The sequence below is a fragment of the Lontra canadensis genome, unplaced genomic scaffold, assembly GCF_010015895.1.
Source record: "Lontra canadensis isolate GAN:19392208 unplaced genomic scaffold, GSC_riverotter_1.0 scaffold168, whole genome shotgun sequence".
Taxonomy (NCBI): Eukaryota; Metazoa; Chordata; class Mammalia; order Carnivora; family Mustelidae; genus Lontra; species Lontra canadensis.
The window spans coordinates 805,240-820,230 of NW_022631162.1; the positions used below are offsets into that span (position 1 = coordinate 805,240).

The following is a 14,991-nucleotide window of genomic DNA, read 5'->3' on the forward strand; positions in this document are numbered from 1 at the left end:
GTGGAAACGAGAGGCGAGTGGGAGGCCCGGGGCTGTTGGAGGTGCAGCTCTCCTCCCCTGGTTGGCGTGTGTATAACTTGCTTCGCTCAAAGCCCAATGTCAGACCTGGAGATCTGCCAGCTGAAGAGGAAGTCCCTGTTGAGCTCTGAGCAGAGCTGCTGAAGCCTGAGACCAGCAGCGGCTCCGAGAGTCTCTGGGGAGATGCTGCTCCTGCTGCTGGTGCTGTCCATGGTTTTCTGCCTGGGCCGTGGCGGTGAGGAAGGTAGGCAACAGGCCACACCAGCACGGGGACGGGGTCCAGATAAAGCCCCGGAGGGTCAGGGTTCTCCAGCCCCACCCACCACCCTCCAGACCGGGGGAGGGGGTCTGAGGCCCTGGGGACGAATGTCTTGGACTCTGTTGCTCTTCAGACCCTGGGTCCCTTTTCTCTGGATCTTCCCAGTGTTCGTCCTCTCATCGTCCCCTGCTTCTCCCTTTCTCCTCACGTTTGTCACCCTTCCATTCCCCACAGCCTTTCAGGGGCCCACTTCTTACCAGGTCATCCAGATCTCGTCCTTCATCAACAGCAGCTGGGCCCAGAGCCAGGGCTCAGGCTGGGTGGGCGACGTGCAGATTCACGGCTGGGACAGTGCCGCAGACAGGGCGGTCTTCCTGAAGTCCTGGTCCAAGGGCAACTTCAGTGACGAGGAGGTGGCGGAGCTGGAGGAGCTCATCCAGGTCTATCTCAGCGGGTTTGTCCTGGAAGTGCAGGACCACGCCTCCGAGTTCCAGATGCAGTGTGAGTCCAGTCCTCTGACGCAGGGGCTCTCAAGGACTTTCCTCTCCCCTGCTTCAGGCCACGACTCCCTCTGATTCCGACCCCCCACCCCCCTGCCAGCCAACACACAGACTTCCTGCATCACCCAGCTGCACGCACACACTTCTCTGGAGAAGTTGCACCCCTGACCCCACACCCCCTCAGAGCATTCCACACTGTCCTGCTGCCCACCCTCTGCTCTGCCAGGTGAAGGTGCCCCTTTGTCACAGCTCTGGATTGGCTCCTGGGTAACTTGCTTCTCTCAAACCCCAAGCAGGATGCCCCACTTGTCTTCCCCAATGCCTGAGCGACCTCTTCCTACAATCCCCCTCTTGGAGGCTCCTGCCTGGGCCTCTTTCCAGTGCACTCCTCCTACTGACCCTGGATGGCTGGCCCCCAGCCTCCACACTCAGCCCCCTCTCCCCTCTGACCTCATAGGTCATCTCACCTCCTTCTCTACCGTTAGTGACCTGCGCATGCACCTCTCCCTGGTTCTCAGCTTCCTGAAAACTCTCGGATTGCTGTGAGAAGATTTGGGCTCATCATGTCACGCCTCAGACCTTTTGCATCACCCAAATCCCAAATCCCAGGTTCTTCCCTCATCTCTTTCTTCTTTGCTTCTTAGTAACTGTCCACTTTCCTTGTGCCCAGACCCCTTTGAGATCCAGGGCATAGCCGGCTGTCAGCTGCACCCTGGCGGGGGCACCGAGAGCTTCCTGCGGGGGGCTCTGGGAGGACTGGACTTCGCGAGCCTCAAGAATTACTCCTGTGTGCCCGCCCCAGAGGGCGGCAGCAGGGCACAGCGCATCTGTGAGCTCACTAGTCAGTACAAAGGCATCCGGGACATCGGGGAGAAGCTCCTCTTTGAAACATGCCCTCGGTATCTCCTGGGCGTCCTCGATGCAGGGAAGACAGAACTGCAGAGAAAAGGTTAGTCCCATTCCCCCCTAAGGCTTTTCCCTTTCACTTCCCACCACTTTCCTTAAATTGAAGAGGAGGTACCTATGAAGAGAGGGACTTAATCAATAATCTGGTTTCCAAAGGAGGAGAAGGGGTCACTGTCCAGACTTGTGAGTTTCCAAATCCCTGTCCTCTAGAGTAGAGTCATAATCTGATACTCTCCCTGCTCCTTTCTGCCTCAGTGAAGCCTGAGGCCTGGCTGTCCGCTGGCCCCCGTCCCGGTCCTGGCCGTCTGCTGCTGGTGTGTCACGTCTCCGGCTTCTACCCGAAGCCTGTGTGGGTGATGTGGATGCGGGGTGAACAGGAGCAACAGGGCACTCAGCGAGACGACGTCCTACCCCATGCTGATGGGACGTGGTATCTCCGAGTGACTCTGGATGTGGCGGCCCGGGAGGCAGCTGGCCTGTCCTGTCAAGTGAGACACAGCAGTCTGGGAGGCCAAGACATGGTCCTCTACTGGGGTAAGAAAGAGCTGGGGCCCAGCTGGGCATGGGAGAGGTGGTCCTCAAGCATAGAAGGAGGCACTAGACACAGGTGGGTTGACCCATGAGAGGGGGCTGGGGAGGGACAAGAGGAGGGATAGAAGGAAGGGAGAAGGATGGAGGGATGGAGGGGGAGTGGGAGGGAGTCAAGGGGGGGGAAGGGGGAGAGGGGAGGAGGGCTAGAGTAGGGGTGGAGGGACAGAGGGGACATACATCAAGAGTAGGTGACCATCAAGTAGAAAAAGGAAGGCCAGAAAATTCAGAGAATGGGTTTTGAAGTGACACCCTGCGTTCTTCCCCAATTTTCAGGAAACCCCATCTCCGTGGTCTTGATATCGTTGGCAATAATAGTGCCCCTCTTGATCCTTTTGATTGGTCTTCCCTGTGGGTTTTTGAGACGCTGGTGAGTTTTTGTTTTTCATCTTTTTTGTCTGCCTACTGGCTCTTTCAAACATTGCATCAATCACAACACCTTAGCCTCAGTCTCTCCACCAGACTCTCCCCTTTCTTCCCAGTCCCGTCTCCCTTACATCAATCTATCATTTAAATTGTGGTAAACCTACCCTCATAAAACTTAAAACCTACCATCTTCACCATCTTCAAATACACAGCTTAGAGGTATGAAGTACACTCACATCTTTGTGCAACCGATTTCTAGAGCTCTTTTCATCTTGAAAAACTAAAAGTGTATACACATTGAACAACGCCTCCACCATCCCTGCTCCCCAGGCCCTGGCACCCACCATGCTATGCTCTGTCTCTAGGAATTTGATGACTCTGGAGACCTCATATAATTGAAACCTTTACGAGTTGTCTTTTTGTGGCTGGCTTATTTCTCTCAGCACAAGGTCCCCGTGGTTCGTCCATGTTGTCCCACGTGTCACAATTTCCTTCCTTCTCAAGGCTGAGTAATGACATTCCTTTGCACCAACACAACACACTGTTTATCATTCATCTGTCGATGGATGCCTAGGTTAATTCCATGTTTTAGCCCTTTGTGAAAAATGTCACTGTGAACATGGGACCACAAGTGTCTATTCTATAGAGATATTTTTTGCTTGTGTTCTTCACAGGTCATATCAGAGTATCTCATGAACCCTTGTCATGACTCCTCTTCCATCTGGAAGAAGCACCCAGAAGCCTAGAAGCTCAAGCCATCAGCCTCCTATTTCATCAAACAATCCTGCTATTTGATCACGTCGAGTTCCCATAGGATGCAAGATAAATCACTACTTACAACTAGCAGAAAAGTAATAGAAAACCGTCAATTTATTATGAGATGGTATCAATAGTACGGTCGCCCTGATCTACATGTGAGATGTGGAAAAGAATGTGTCTTAGAATAAACGGAATATGGTATACAACTTGCGGGTGACGTCTCTTTGGTTTTCTATTTTAAAGCTTTTTTTGGTTCTGCTTCTGCTGAAATGTCCTTTGTCAAAGTAAGCTAACGATAATCATGCTGCGATGGTTGTATTTGCAGAGCTGCTGAGCATGCTTGCCACAATGTCTCTGTCTCTGCCTCGATGACTTTCTAACCCTAGAGGCACAGCTGAGATGCTTCTTCCTCCAGGAAGCCTTCCTTAGTGCTACAGTGGAAGTGTGGCATCACGCAGAGATCTACTTCACTCTGTACCCATGGCGTTGAGCTACTTCTGACTTTCTTCTCCCTTTACTTGTGAGTTCCTTGAGAGAAGAGCTTGCCCCAGGTGGATCTCTGGCAAGATCTCTTCTGTGCATGAGCATTTGCTCATTGAAAATGGTCTGAGTTGATGTAATTGCCACATTGACAGGCTTTTTTTTCCAAAGTTTATAGCTTTTCTTCTCCCCAACCCCGTAGTTGATATTCTCAATTTCTCTCTTTCTAAGATATTTCTCAATTACAAAAAAATACCATGCTTTACTCCTTTCTGCCCTGAAGCCTCCTAGAGAAAATCTCTCGAGTCCTCGCTGTGACCACAGTCCAGCTGCTGAGATTCTGGATGGGCCCCTGCTCCCCATGTTCCAGTGAGGAGGAGAAGCAGGATGGAGGAGGGCGGGTAACACAGCAGGGGGTTAAATAACCCTGTGAAAGACTCAAGAGGGATTTTTAAAAAATATCTGTGCTGTAGCAATTCAGTCATATTTGATTTACATTGATGTTTCATCATTCTTTTGCCTCTTCCATAGTTTTTTAGAAGCCCCATTTAAAAAATTCAAACTCATTTTTATTAAAACAGCAGGAGGAGGAAGGACGGGGAAACTTTGAGTGTATTTTTTATAGAAATTTGGGAAGGGAGGTCAGAATAAGCAGAGACTTTGGGGAAGCCAAAAGTACTGGAAGCAATTTTCCCATTCGAGGAGAATGTGAACTTTAGGATTGGGGAAGGTTAGGAGAAATACGTAGCTTCCTCTCTTCTCCGTTAGCACATCTGGTCACTCTCAGGACGCATTACACTGCACCTTACCTTAGAGCGAGGCACACTTAGCTACCACCTGGAGCCCCGATGAGTGTGTTTTTTGGAGTGTGATGATGAATTAGCAGCAGGAATAGTACCTATAAACTTGCTAGCAACAGAAGTCTTCAGGCCTACCCTAGACCTCTTGAATCAGGAAATGCAGGAATAGGAACCAGAAATCTGTATTTTAACAAACATTTCTGCTCGTTCTGATGTACAAATAAGTTTGAGAAACGCTTCTCTAAAGATTTCTCAGCATTGTACTATTGACATTTTGGGCCAGAAACTTCTCTGTTAGGGAGTGTTGTCCTGTGTGCTATAGGATTTTGAGCAGAATCTTGGGCCTCTACCCACTAGATGCCAGTAACACTTCCCCAGTTCTAACAACCAAATGCATCTTCAGACATTGTCAAATGTCTCCTATGGGGCAAAATGGACTCCAGATGAGAATCATGGTCTAAGATAATGAACATAACTTCATCCCCCTGCTTAGTTAGAATAACTGGTTCATAGTGTGTATGTGACCTAATTTGGTCCAATCCAACTAAAGCCTGAGTTTCCATTTGGTGGTTGAGGAAGGAGGGGCTCTCTCTTTGGATGGCATCATATGCCTTCAAAGTTCAAAACTTCGCTATAGAGTTTTGTTCCAAAAGCAAAGCTGACCCAGGAATGGAGTTCACAAATAAAACAGAATGATGGAATAGAGGGCCAAAGGCCAGATCAAGCTATACCTGCAGACTGTCCTCCTCTGAGTATCTTAGTTATTGGGATCTAACATGTTTCATTTTTCCTTTTGAATCAATTGGGCTGGAACTTTAGTTGCTTAAAAATTCTGATAGTCCTGTGATTTCTGATGTCTTGCAATAGCTCCTTCATTTTCTTCTTATACCTTTTATTTACTCTCCTTGTCTCCTCCCTTCTCCAAATCATCCCTCCAAGGTGGTTTTTTGGGCTTATGATTTTCCTCTGATTGTCCTCCTAGAAAACCTTAATGCACCCATGATTTAATTATAACCTCTGAATGAATGGCCTTCAGAAATAGATCCTCACTCTCAAATACAAGGGCTTTCCAACTCTTTTTGAGGGAGTGTGTATGTGTACATGTCTGTGCAATTTCTGCTAGTATATAAAAATATGTTTAAAATATTTTCTCTTTGCTTCTAGTATTCATGTTAAATTAACTTATTATGTTTAATATTTTATCTGTAGATCCTATGGATTTTCTATACATAATCTCCTGACATCACTAAATATGAAAATTTCAATTTTTTTTTCCAATCCTCCATCTTTTATTGCATTTTCTTGCCCAGTTACACTGGCTGAGACCTCCAGTACACTGATGAATAGAATTATTGACAGCTGACATTCTCATCTTTTTTTTTTAAAGATTTATTTATTTATTTGAGAGAGAGAGAGAAAGAGCAGTGGGCAGGGAGGCAGAGAGACAGGGGAGCAAGAATCCCAACTCAACATGGTGTCAGATGTGGGGCTCAATCCCATGACCCTGAGATCATGACCTGAGCTAAAACCAAGAGTCGGATGCTTAACGGAATGCACCACCCAGGTACCCCCCATCTTTTTACTTATATCAGACAAGAATTATTCAGGAGTTAATATTAGTTATAATAATTGCTGTGTGCTTCATGTTCACTTTTTAAAAAATCAGATTAAGCACTTTTTCAAATTTGATAAAAACTTTTTATATTCCTTACTATTATGGATAGTTTTTGAAATGTATTAGGTGCTTCTTCTGCATTTCTTGAAATGACAACATGTTTTATATCTTTTTTCTCCTGAATGTTAGAAATCACACTTATTGATTTTCAAATGATAAATTAAAATTATGTTTCGATGAACTATCTTGTCATAATGTATGTATATGGATTCAGTTTGAATATTTTATTCATTTTTTAGAATAATGTCCTTGTCAGGACTTTTTGCTTCATAAAATGATTTGGAAAATCTTTCTTTGTATCTATTCTCGGGGAGATTTTGTAGTTTTTCTTTTTTTCCCCCTTAAATATTTGGCAAAATTTATCATTGAAGTCTAATACATTGTTTTTGTTTGTTTCGGTGTGGGAAGGATTTTAAATTTAACTGCTAATTTTTAAAAATACATATAGGTTTACTCAAATTGTCTATTTCTTTTTGTGTTAGCTTTGGTAAGTAAGATTTATCCAGGTTGTTCCAATGTCCAGTTGCTTATCAGCTTGTTCATAATGTCCTTATTGTCATTACCATCTTTTTACAAGATCCTGGAAATTTGTTCTCTCTTTAGTTTGTTCTTTCTGTTTCTCATTTTTACAGGGGCTCATCAATTTTATAAAGTTTTCAAAAAGTAACTTTTGGCTTTTCTGGTTCTCTCTATGAGTGTATCATTTTATTATTTCCCTCCTTCTACAAACATAACCGGAGATATTGTGGATTTACTTCCATACCACCACAATGAAGCAAATATAATAAAGTGAGTCAAATGAATGTTTTCATTTCCCAGTGCATATGGAAGTTACATTTATACTATATTATACTATAGGCTAATAAATACACAGAAGCATTATGTCAAAAAAATGTACTTATCTTTTGTTTTAAAATGTACTTATCTTAATTGAAAATATTTCATGGTTAAAAAAGCTAATCATCCTCTAAACTTTAAGCAAGTAATAATCTTTATGCTGCTAGAGGGTCTGCCTTCATATTGGGGGCTGCTGATTGATCAGGGTGGTGGTTACTGGAGGCTGGAGTGGCTGTGACAATTTCTTAAATTAGACAACAGTGCAGCTTGCTGCACTAGTAACTCTTCCTTTCACGAAGGTTTCTCTGTAGTATGTTATGCTGTTTGGTAGAATTTTACCCACAGTAGCACTTCTTACAAAATTGGAGTCAACCCCCTGAAACCCTGCCACTCTTTTAGAGAACAAGTTTATGAAATATTCTAAATCCTTTGTTGCCATTTCAAGAATCTTCACACCATCCTTACTAGGAGTGAATTCCAGCTCAAGAAGACATTTTCTTTGCTCATCCACAAGAAGCAACTCCTCATCCATTTGAATTTTATCATGAGATTGCAACAATTTAAATATAATAATAATGAAAATGTTTGAAATATTGCAAGGATTACCAAACTGACACAGACGCCAAATGAGCAAATGCTGTTGGAAAAATGAACTGATGGACTTGCTCAATGCAGGATTCCAAAACCCCTTTGATTTGCAAAATATGCACTATCTGCAAAGCACAATGAAGTGAAGCTCCATAAAATGAGGCATTTTCTTTGCATTTAACCTGCTGTAATCAACAAATTCCAGTGTGTGCAAGAGGGGGTTTCCCACACACAAACACCAAGAAAGTTTCTGACACCATTGGGATGTCCTACAACAATTCAATGCAATTGTATCTATCTGGAGGGAGCATCAGATCCCACCCATCAGACTTTCAGCCCTTCTGAGACTGCACATCACACTTGAGATGCCAGTTGCAAGTTTAGGTGGTCACCTGTGTTTCTGACCATCCAGCTATAGACGGGAGGTCCCATGACTTCTTCCTTGGGTTCGATCCATTTGCTGGAGTGGCTCAAAGAACTCAGATAAACATATTATTTTACTAGATCATCAATTTATTGCAAAAGAATATCACTCAGGAATAGCCAGATAGAAGAGATGAACAGGGCAAGGTGTGGGAAAGACCCTGAAGCTTCTTCCAGGTCTTCCCGAGTGTACCATTCCCTTGAGTCTGCATGTGTTCCCCAACCTGGAAGCACCCCAAACCAGTCGTTCTGGGTCTTTATAGAGGCTTCATTACATAAACATGGCTGATTAAATCACTGGCCATTGACAATTGATTAAACCTCTAGCCTCTCCTCCCTCTCCTAGGATCTGGGGCAGTGGGACAGAAAGTTCCAATCCTCCAATCACAGGGCTGGCTCTTAACCTAAACACGGCCCCATTCTTAGGTGCAATCTAAAAGTCACTTCATTAGCATAAAAATTACTCTTAACACTTAGGAAGTTCGAGGGTTTTAGGAGCTCCATGCCAGAAATGGGGACCAAGTACATATTTTTTATTATAAATCATAATGTTACTTCTAACTTCTTAATGTAGATGCTTAAGAAATTTATATTCAGTCATTATTTTCTTCTATGTCTTTCTAAGTCTAAAAATTCCTCTTAGGGACACCTGGAGGGCTCAGGCAGTTGAGTGTCTGACTCTTGATATCAGCTCAGGTCATGATCTCAAGGTCTTGGATCAAACTCTGCGTGGGGCTCCATGCTGAGCATGGGCCTCCCTAAGATTCTCTCTCTCCCTCTCCCCCCGTCCCTCCCTCTCTCTCTCTCTCTCAAAGAAATAAAGACAAAATGATAAAAAATAATAAGTAAAAATAAATAAATATTCCCTTTAAGCAGGGATGTTGCTGCATATCAGAAAGTTTGATAAGCGGCATTGAATTTGTCAGTTCAATATATTTTCTCATCAACATTAGTTATCTGGAATTGGTATTTCTGAATTTCTAGACATGGAATAATTTCTGGTTCTACTTTCACCTTTGATTTTTTTCAGTTTAATTCCACATCTCAAAAAACATTTTGTATGGTTTTAAACTTTTGAAATTAATTCACATAATTTCATAAACAAACGTGTTGTCATTTTTTTAACTTCACTGACATATCCTTAATACATAAAAATCACAGACGTTTAATATCTACATCTTTTTAAGCAAGAAATTGAATATTTATTTATTTTTAATTTATTAAAAATTAATATTATTTAAAAATATATTTAAAAACAAAACAACAACAACACTTAACATGGGATCTATCTTCTCAGTGTATTTTCAAGTGCACAATTCCATATTGTTAACTCTAGGCACTAAATACAACATATCAGGAAGACTTATTCATCCTGCATGACAGAAACTTCATATCCGTTAAAAAACAATTCCCAATCTCCCTTCCCCCTCTGCCCCACCATTCTGTTCTCTGCTTCTGTGGGTTTTGATGATTTTAGGTGCTTCATGTACATGGGGTCTTGCAGTTTTTGTCCTTCTGTGATGAGCTGATTCCATTCTGTATAATGTCTTCTAGGTTCCCAAACGGCAAGATTCTTTCTTTTAAGGCTGAATAATACTCTGTTGTATGCATAAACCACATTTTCTTTATCCAGTCATCTGAGTAAATGATACATGTGCACTTGAAAAGAATAGGTATTTTTCTATCGGTAAGTGTTGAGTTCTAAATGTATCAGCTGAGTCTTCTTCATTAAGTGTGTTGTGTGAGTCTTATACATACTTGCTGATTTGCTTTTTCTATCATTCAGACAGGTACACTTCAAAAAATCTCCACCACTATTATACATTTGAAAAATATTTTCTTTTTAAAAATATGTTTTCCTTTTTTTAAGGGTTTGCTTTATAATTTTGAGACTAAAGGCCTAGATGTGTACAAGTTTACAAATGTCCCATCTTCTTTGAAAAACATTTCCTCCTTTACAGCCTCGTGTCCTCACCTGTGTGGTTAGTTTGTCATCCCTTAGTGTTAGCCTTGCACCTGCTTCCTAGTGACTCCTGTTGCCATAGCGTGTCTTTCCCATTGATTGAGTTTTCAAATCTTCTGCTTACTGACATGCATGATGTTTCTCTTATGAACATGATCTGATATAGTTGTGTTCTGTTCAGTTGGAGAATCCTTATCTTTTAGCTGGTCTACTTATTTCAGGATAACTACTGAAACTTGGGGTTTAAATTTAACACACACCATCTTACTCCCGCCTCCCTCTTTTCCAGTCCCTTTTATATTCTTTCCCTCCCTGACTTCCTTCCCACTTTTGGATTAAGTATTTTTTAATTATATCCTCTCCCCATGTAAGCTCGTTGGCTTCATGGTCCTTTATAATTCTTTTACTGGTCATTCAAGAAACATTTGCATCCCTCTGAAGCTTATCAAATGTATTACAAGTTAGTATTTTATCACTTTGTGCCAGTGTGATGACCCTAACACACTTTAACTGCATCTATTCTCCTGATTTACATGCTGCAGTTGCCATATATTTTAATTTATTTCACAGAGCAAAGTTAACATTTTAAATCAATTCAGAGTTAAATTTATTTCACACAATAAACATTCATTATTGTTTATTTGCCCTTTGCAGCGCTCACAGTGGCAGTTAGTGCTGGGGCCTAACAGTGTCAGCTGACCCTATTTGAACAAGGAATTGCAATTCTTCAAGTGTGGATTTCAATCTCTGTGAAGTCTGTTCTATTTTTTCTATTTCTGACTCACTTGCACTCCTACAGTAGAGGGCTTTAGAATGGAAGCTTTTCAGGTCTCAACCTGGAGCCCATGCTGTTTACCAGGGTTTCTCTTCCAATTAGACCCCAAATTCCAGTGTTTGTCTCCTTTAGCCCCTTGGTTCTGTGGAAGTTTCTGTTCAACTTCTTGGCCTCTCGGGTGCCACTCTTGGGATTGGCAGGGACTTATCAGAGAAAAAAAAAATGATTCCAAATGCTGGCTTTCAATTCTCAGGACTTCTTTCCTTTCCTGGATCATGGACTTTCCATTCTCTTTCCATTCTCTAATGTCTTTAAATAGATGATATTTTTCAAAATCTAGTTTTGCCAGCTGTTCTCAGCAGGATAATTTCCCCTAAACAATGTAACTAATCACTACCAGTGTTATTTTAGAAGTCAATAAAATTGGTTAGGACCATGACCTTGAAAGTATAAAGATTTAGCAATCAGGGAGGCAGATAGAAATGGATTGACCCATGACATTAGGACATTCAAGGAAGACATTGTTGTTTTCTCAAGCTGCAGAGATCATCAATGATGATGTTGGTGGTGATGGTGGTGTTGATGGTGATGATGATGGTGGTAGTGGTGGTGATGGTGATGATGATGATGGTGATGATGGTGGTGGTGGTGGTGGTGATGGTGATGATGGTGATGATGGTAGTGGTGGTGGTGTTGATGGTGGTGTTGATGGTGATGATGATGGTGGTGGTGGTGGTGATGGTGATGATGATGGTGATGATGATGATGATGGTCTTAATTTTTTAAAAGATTTTACATATTTATTATTTTTAGGGGGGGAACAGAAGGAGACAGAGAAAGAGAGTCTTTTATTTTATTTTATTTTATTTAAAAGATTTTATTTATTTATTTGGCAGACAGAGATCACAAGTAGGCAGAGAGGCAGGCAGAGAGAGAGAGGGGGAAGCAGGCTCCCTGCTGAGCAGAGAGCCCGATGTGGGGCTTGATCCCAGGACCCTGGGATCATGACCTGAGCCGAAAGCAGAGACTTTAACCCACTGAGCCACCCAGGTGCCCCCAGAGAGAGAGTCTTAAGCAGACTCCCCACTGAGCAGGAAGCCTGATGTGGAGCTCCATCTCATGACCCTGAAGATCATGACCTGAGCCAAAACCAAAAGTCAGGGGCTTAACCAACATAGTCATACAGGCATCCCAGTCCTAATAATTTTTAAGTTTTGTGTGTGTGTGTGTATGTGTGCTTTTTTTTTTCACATTACTTGTTTCATCTTTAAAATAACCCCATGAGGAATGTAATATAGCTGTTCTCATTTCACATGTGGATGCTGTAACTCCTAGAATTGTGCAATTTGTTTGTTACATCCACATAGAGCAATATGGCCCAATAATAGTCTTGTTTCAATTCTTTTTTTTTTTTTTTAAGTGACTCTTGGGTAAAAGAAGAACTTACAACACTTTTCATATAGCTTTAGAATAGGAGTAAAGACAATTTTAGAGTTTTTAATTGCTCTCAACTTGGGGAGCTGGTTTACAAGGAAAATTTAAGGCAATGGATAGCAGAGACAGGAATGGTCACGGACATGGGCAGGGGTAGGGGTGATAGTAAGTCTGAAGAGGTGGGGGGGTGGGAGGTTGGGGGAACCAGGTGGTGGGTATTAGAGAGGGCACAGATTGCATGGAGCACTGGGTGTGGTACAAAAACAATGAATACTGTTATGTTGAAAATAAATTAAAAAATGATTTAAAAAAAACCCAATGTATAAAATAAATATGCACAAACCCCACAAATATAATAAATGATGAATAATATCTTAAATGGGAAAAGAGGCATTCATCTTCCTTCCAGAAGAATTCCAAATTATCTATGTAAATATTTCCTTTCCAGGAGATAGGGCTTGATTACCTACCCTTGAGTGGGCTGGGCTCACTTCCAATGGACAGAGTGTGGACAGGTAAAAGAATAACTTTACAGTGTAAAAACCTGGCAGATGACCTTAGCCAAATGATCAAGGTGAATATCACCAGTCACAAGTCATGTTGATAACACAGGCGCCTCAGATGGTCTGAAGAGAAGGGCATGCCGCCTCCATGGTATTCTTCCTTCAAACCCACAACCCAAAATTGGTCATGAGAAAAACATCAGACATCCCCAAAGTGAGGGAAATTCTACAAATCTGACCAGTACACTTCCAAATCAAGGTCATGGAAACAAGGCAAGACTGAAAAAACTGAAATGTGTCACTGAATACAGCCTAGTTCCCTGGATTGAAACTTGGAACAGAAAATAGAAAATAGAAATTAGTGGAAAACCTGGTGAAATCCAAGTAAATCTGCCCTTTAGTTCATGATAATTATATGAAGGTTCATTTCTTAGTTTCAATAAATTTGCCACAGTTATGTAAGATGTTAATTTCAGGGAAAACCAGGTCAAAGATATTTCCATACCATCTTTGCACCTTTTCATTAAATCTGAAATTATTCTGAAATAAAACATTTCTTTAAAAGTCCTAGTAAAGTCCTAAGAAAAACCTAAGAAGGGCAGAGTTCAGAGTTCTTAAGGTCTGTTTTTTTTTTTTTATTTTCAGCATAACAGTATTCATTGTTTTTGCACCACACCCAGTGCTCCATGCAATCCGTGCCCTCTCTAATACCCACCACCTGGTTCCCCCAACCTCCAACCCCCCCCCGCCCCTTCAAACCCTTCAGATTGTTTTTCAGAGTCCATAGTCTCTCATAGTTCACCTCCCCTTCCAATTCTGTTAACTGATAAGATGACCTACACAAGTGTGTGCCTCATGAGACAGCACTTGCTCTGAGAACATACACGCTCTAGGACAGAAACTAAGAACAGCTGAGAAAAAGTTCCTGGAGTACGAGCAGTAGAAAGAAAAATTTAAATTAGAAATAGATGGACAACATGTTGAATCAATTGGAATAAAAATACACAGGCTGAAATTCAGCATCAAACCTGTTATTCAAATATTTTGTCTTTGGATGTGTTCATGAACCTACTGAAAAGGGTCAAGTCTCCCAGCTGGAGAGAACCAGCATGTGGGTCATGAAAGACCAACCTTCCGCAATGGCTGCTCCATCTTCACGCTGCTTGACTAGTAGTGCAGGGGATGAAGGGCTAGTCATCGTTAGCCATAGAATATAAGATATCATGAAGTTGGTAGCGTGGATGGAGAAGCGTAGGATGTGGTGGTGAATCCTCCAGACTCCCTAAAGGAATCACGACCATGCCCAGCTGTCAGGGGCTCCAGTCTGGGCTGAACAGCGTCAGTCTTTGGGACTCCAGATGTGAGGGGAAGGTCTGGTTCATCTGTGGGTGGACACATTTGAATTATAGAAAGCCATAGAGATGAAGATAAAAACTGCAAATTATTACTTGTACTTTAGACACTAAAACTGCACTTTCTAAAACTAAATTAAATTAAGTTAAAAATTAAATTAAATTAAATGGCGTACTAGGCAGTACAGAATAGACCATTTCCATCATGCAGATAGTTCTATTACAGGGCGCCGCTGTAAGATGTGGTGAGCATAACCGAAAACGTCTTAAGCCACATCAATAAAACGCAACTGGAAGTGCGGAGAAAGGGATTTTCATTGAATTAGGCACTGTGAGGACCTCAGAGTGTGCTGTTCTTCAGGACACGTGGGTCCAGTTCATGTCAATGGCCACCACTGCTCTCAGACATGACAGGTGGTGACTGTGAGTGACGGGGCAAAGGACCTCGCACACAGGTTTTCAAAAAGTGGGAAGTACGCGGACACATTGGAGAGTTCATGGCAGCATCACCACGAGCTCTTGCGGGACCTGAAGGAAAAGCATGGCAAGGGGCATGGTCTGAGCCAGAACCCTCTTCATGTCCTTTTACTGCAGTTATCCATGACAATGTTGGCTTCCTCTCTTCGCATGGATGAAATTGTTATCTAGGGAAATCTCTTTGAGAAAGAATGAGGCTCAGGCAGAAAATGTCACTGGGCTTTAGAATTAGATGAGGAAGGAACGGAATTCTAAATCTCCTGGAAATTAGCCATAGGAAGGAGCTGA

The 14,991-nt window shown here is 42.4% G+C and overlaps 1 protein-coding gene across 1 annotated transcript; it reads left to right on the top strand.

Annotated features, from left to right (window-relative positions):
• The first annotated feature begins 369 nt into the window (after nt 1-369).
• LOC116859926 (T-cell surface glycoprotein CD1b-like) lies at nt 370-3,550 on the top strand. The gene is made up of 5 exons (XM_032845651.1): nt 370-778; nt 1,448-1,726; nt 1,939-2,217; nt 2,548-2,641; nt 3,312-3,550. The coding sequence occupies exons 1-5, from the start codon at nt 385-387 to the stop codon at nt 3,331-3,333; spliced, it is 1,068 nt and encodes a 355-aa protein (XP_032701542.1). The 5' UTR covers nt 370-384; the 3' UTR covers nt 3,334-3,550.
• The last annotated feature ends 11,441 nt before the right edge of the window (nt 3,551-14,991 follow it).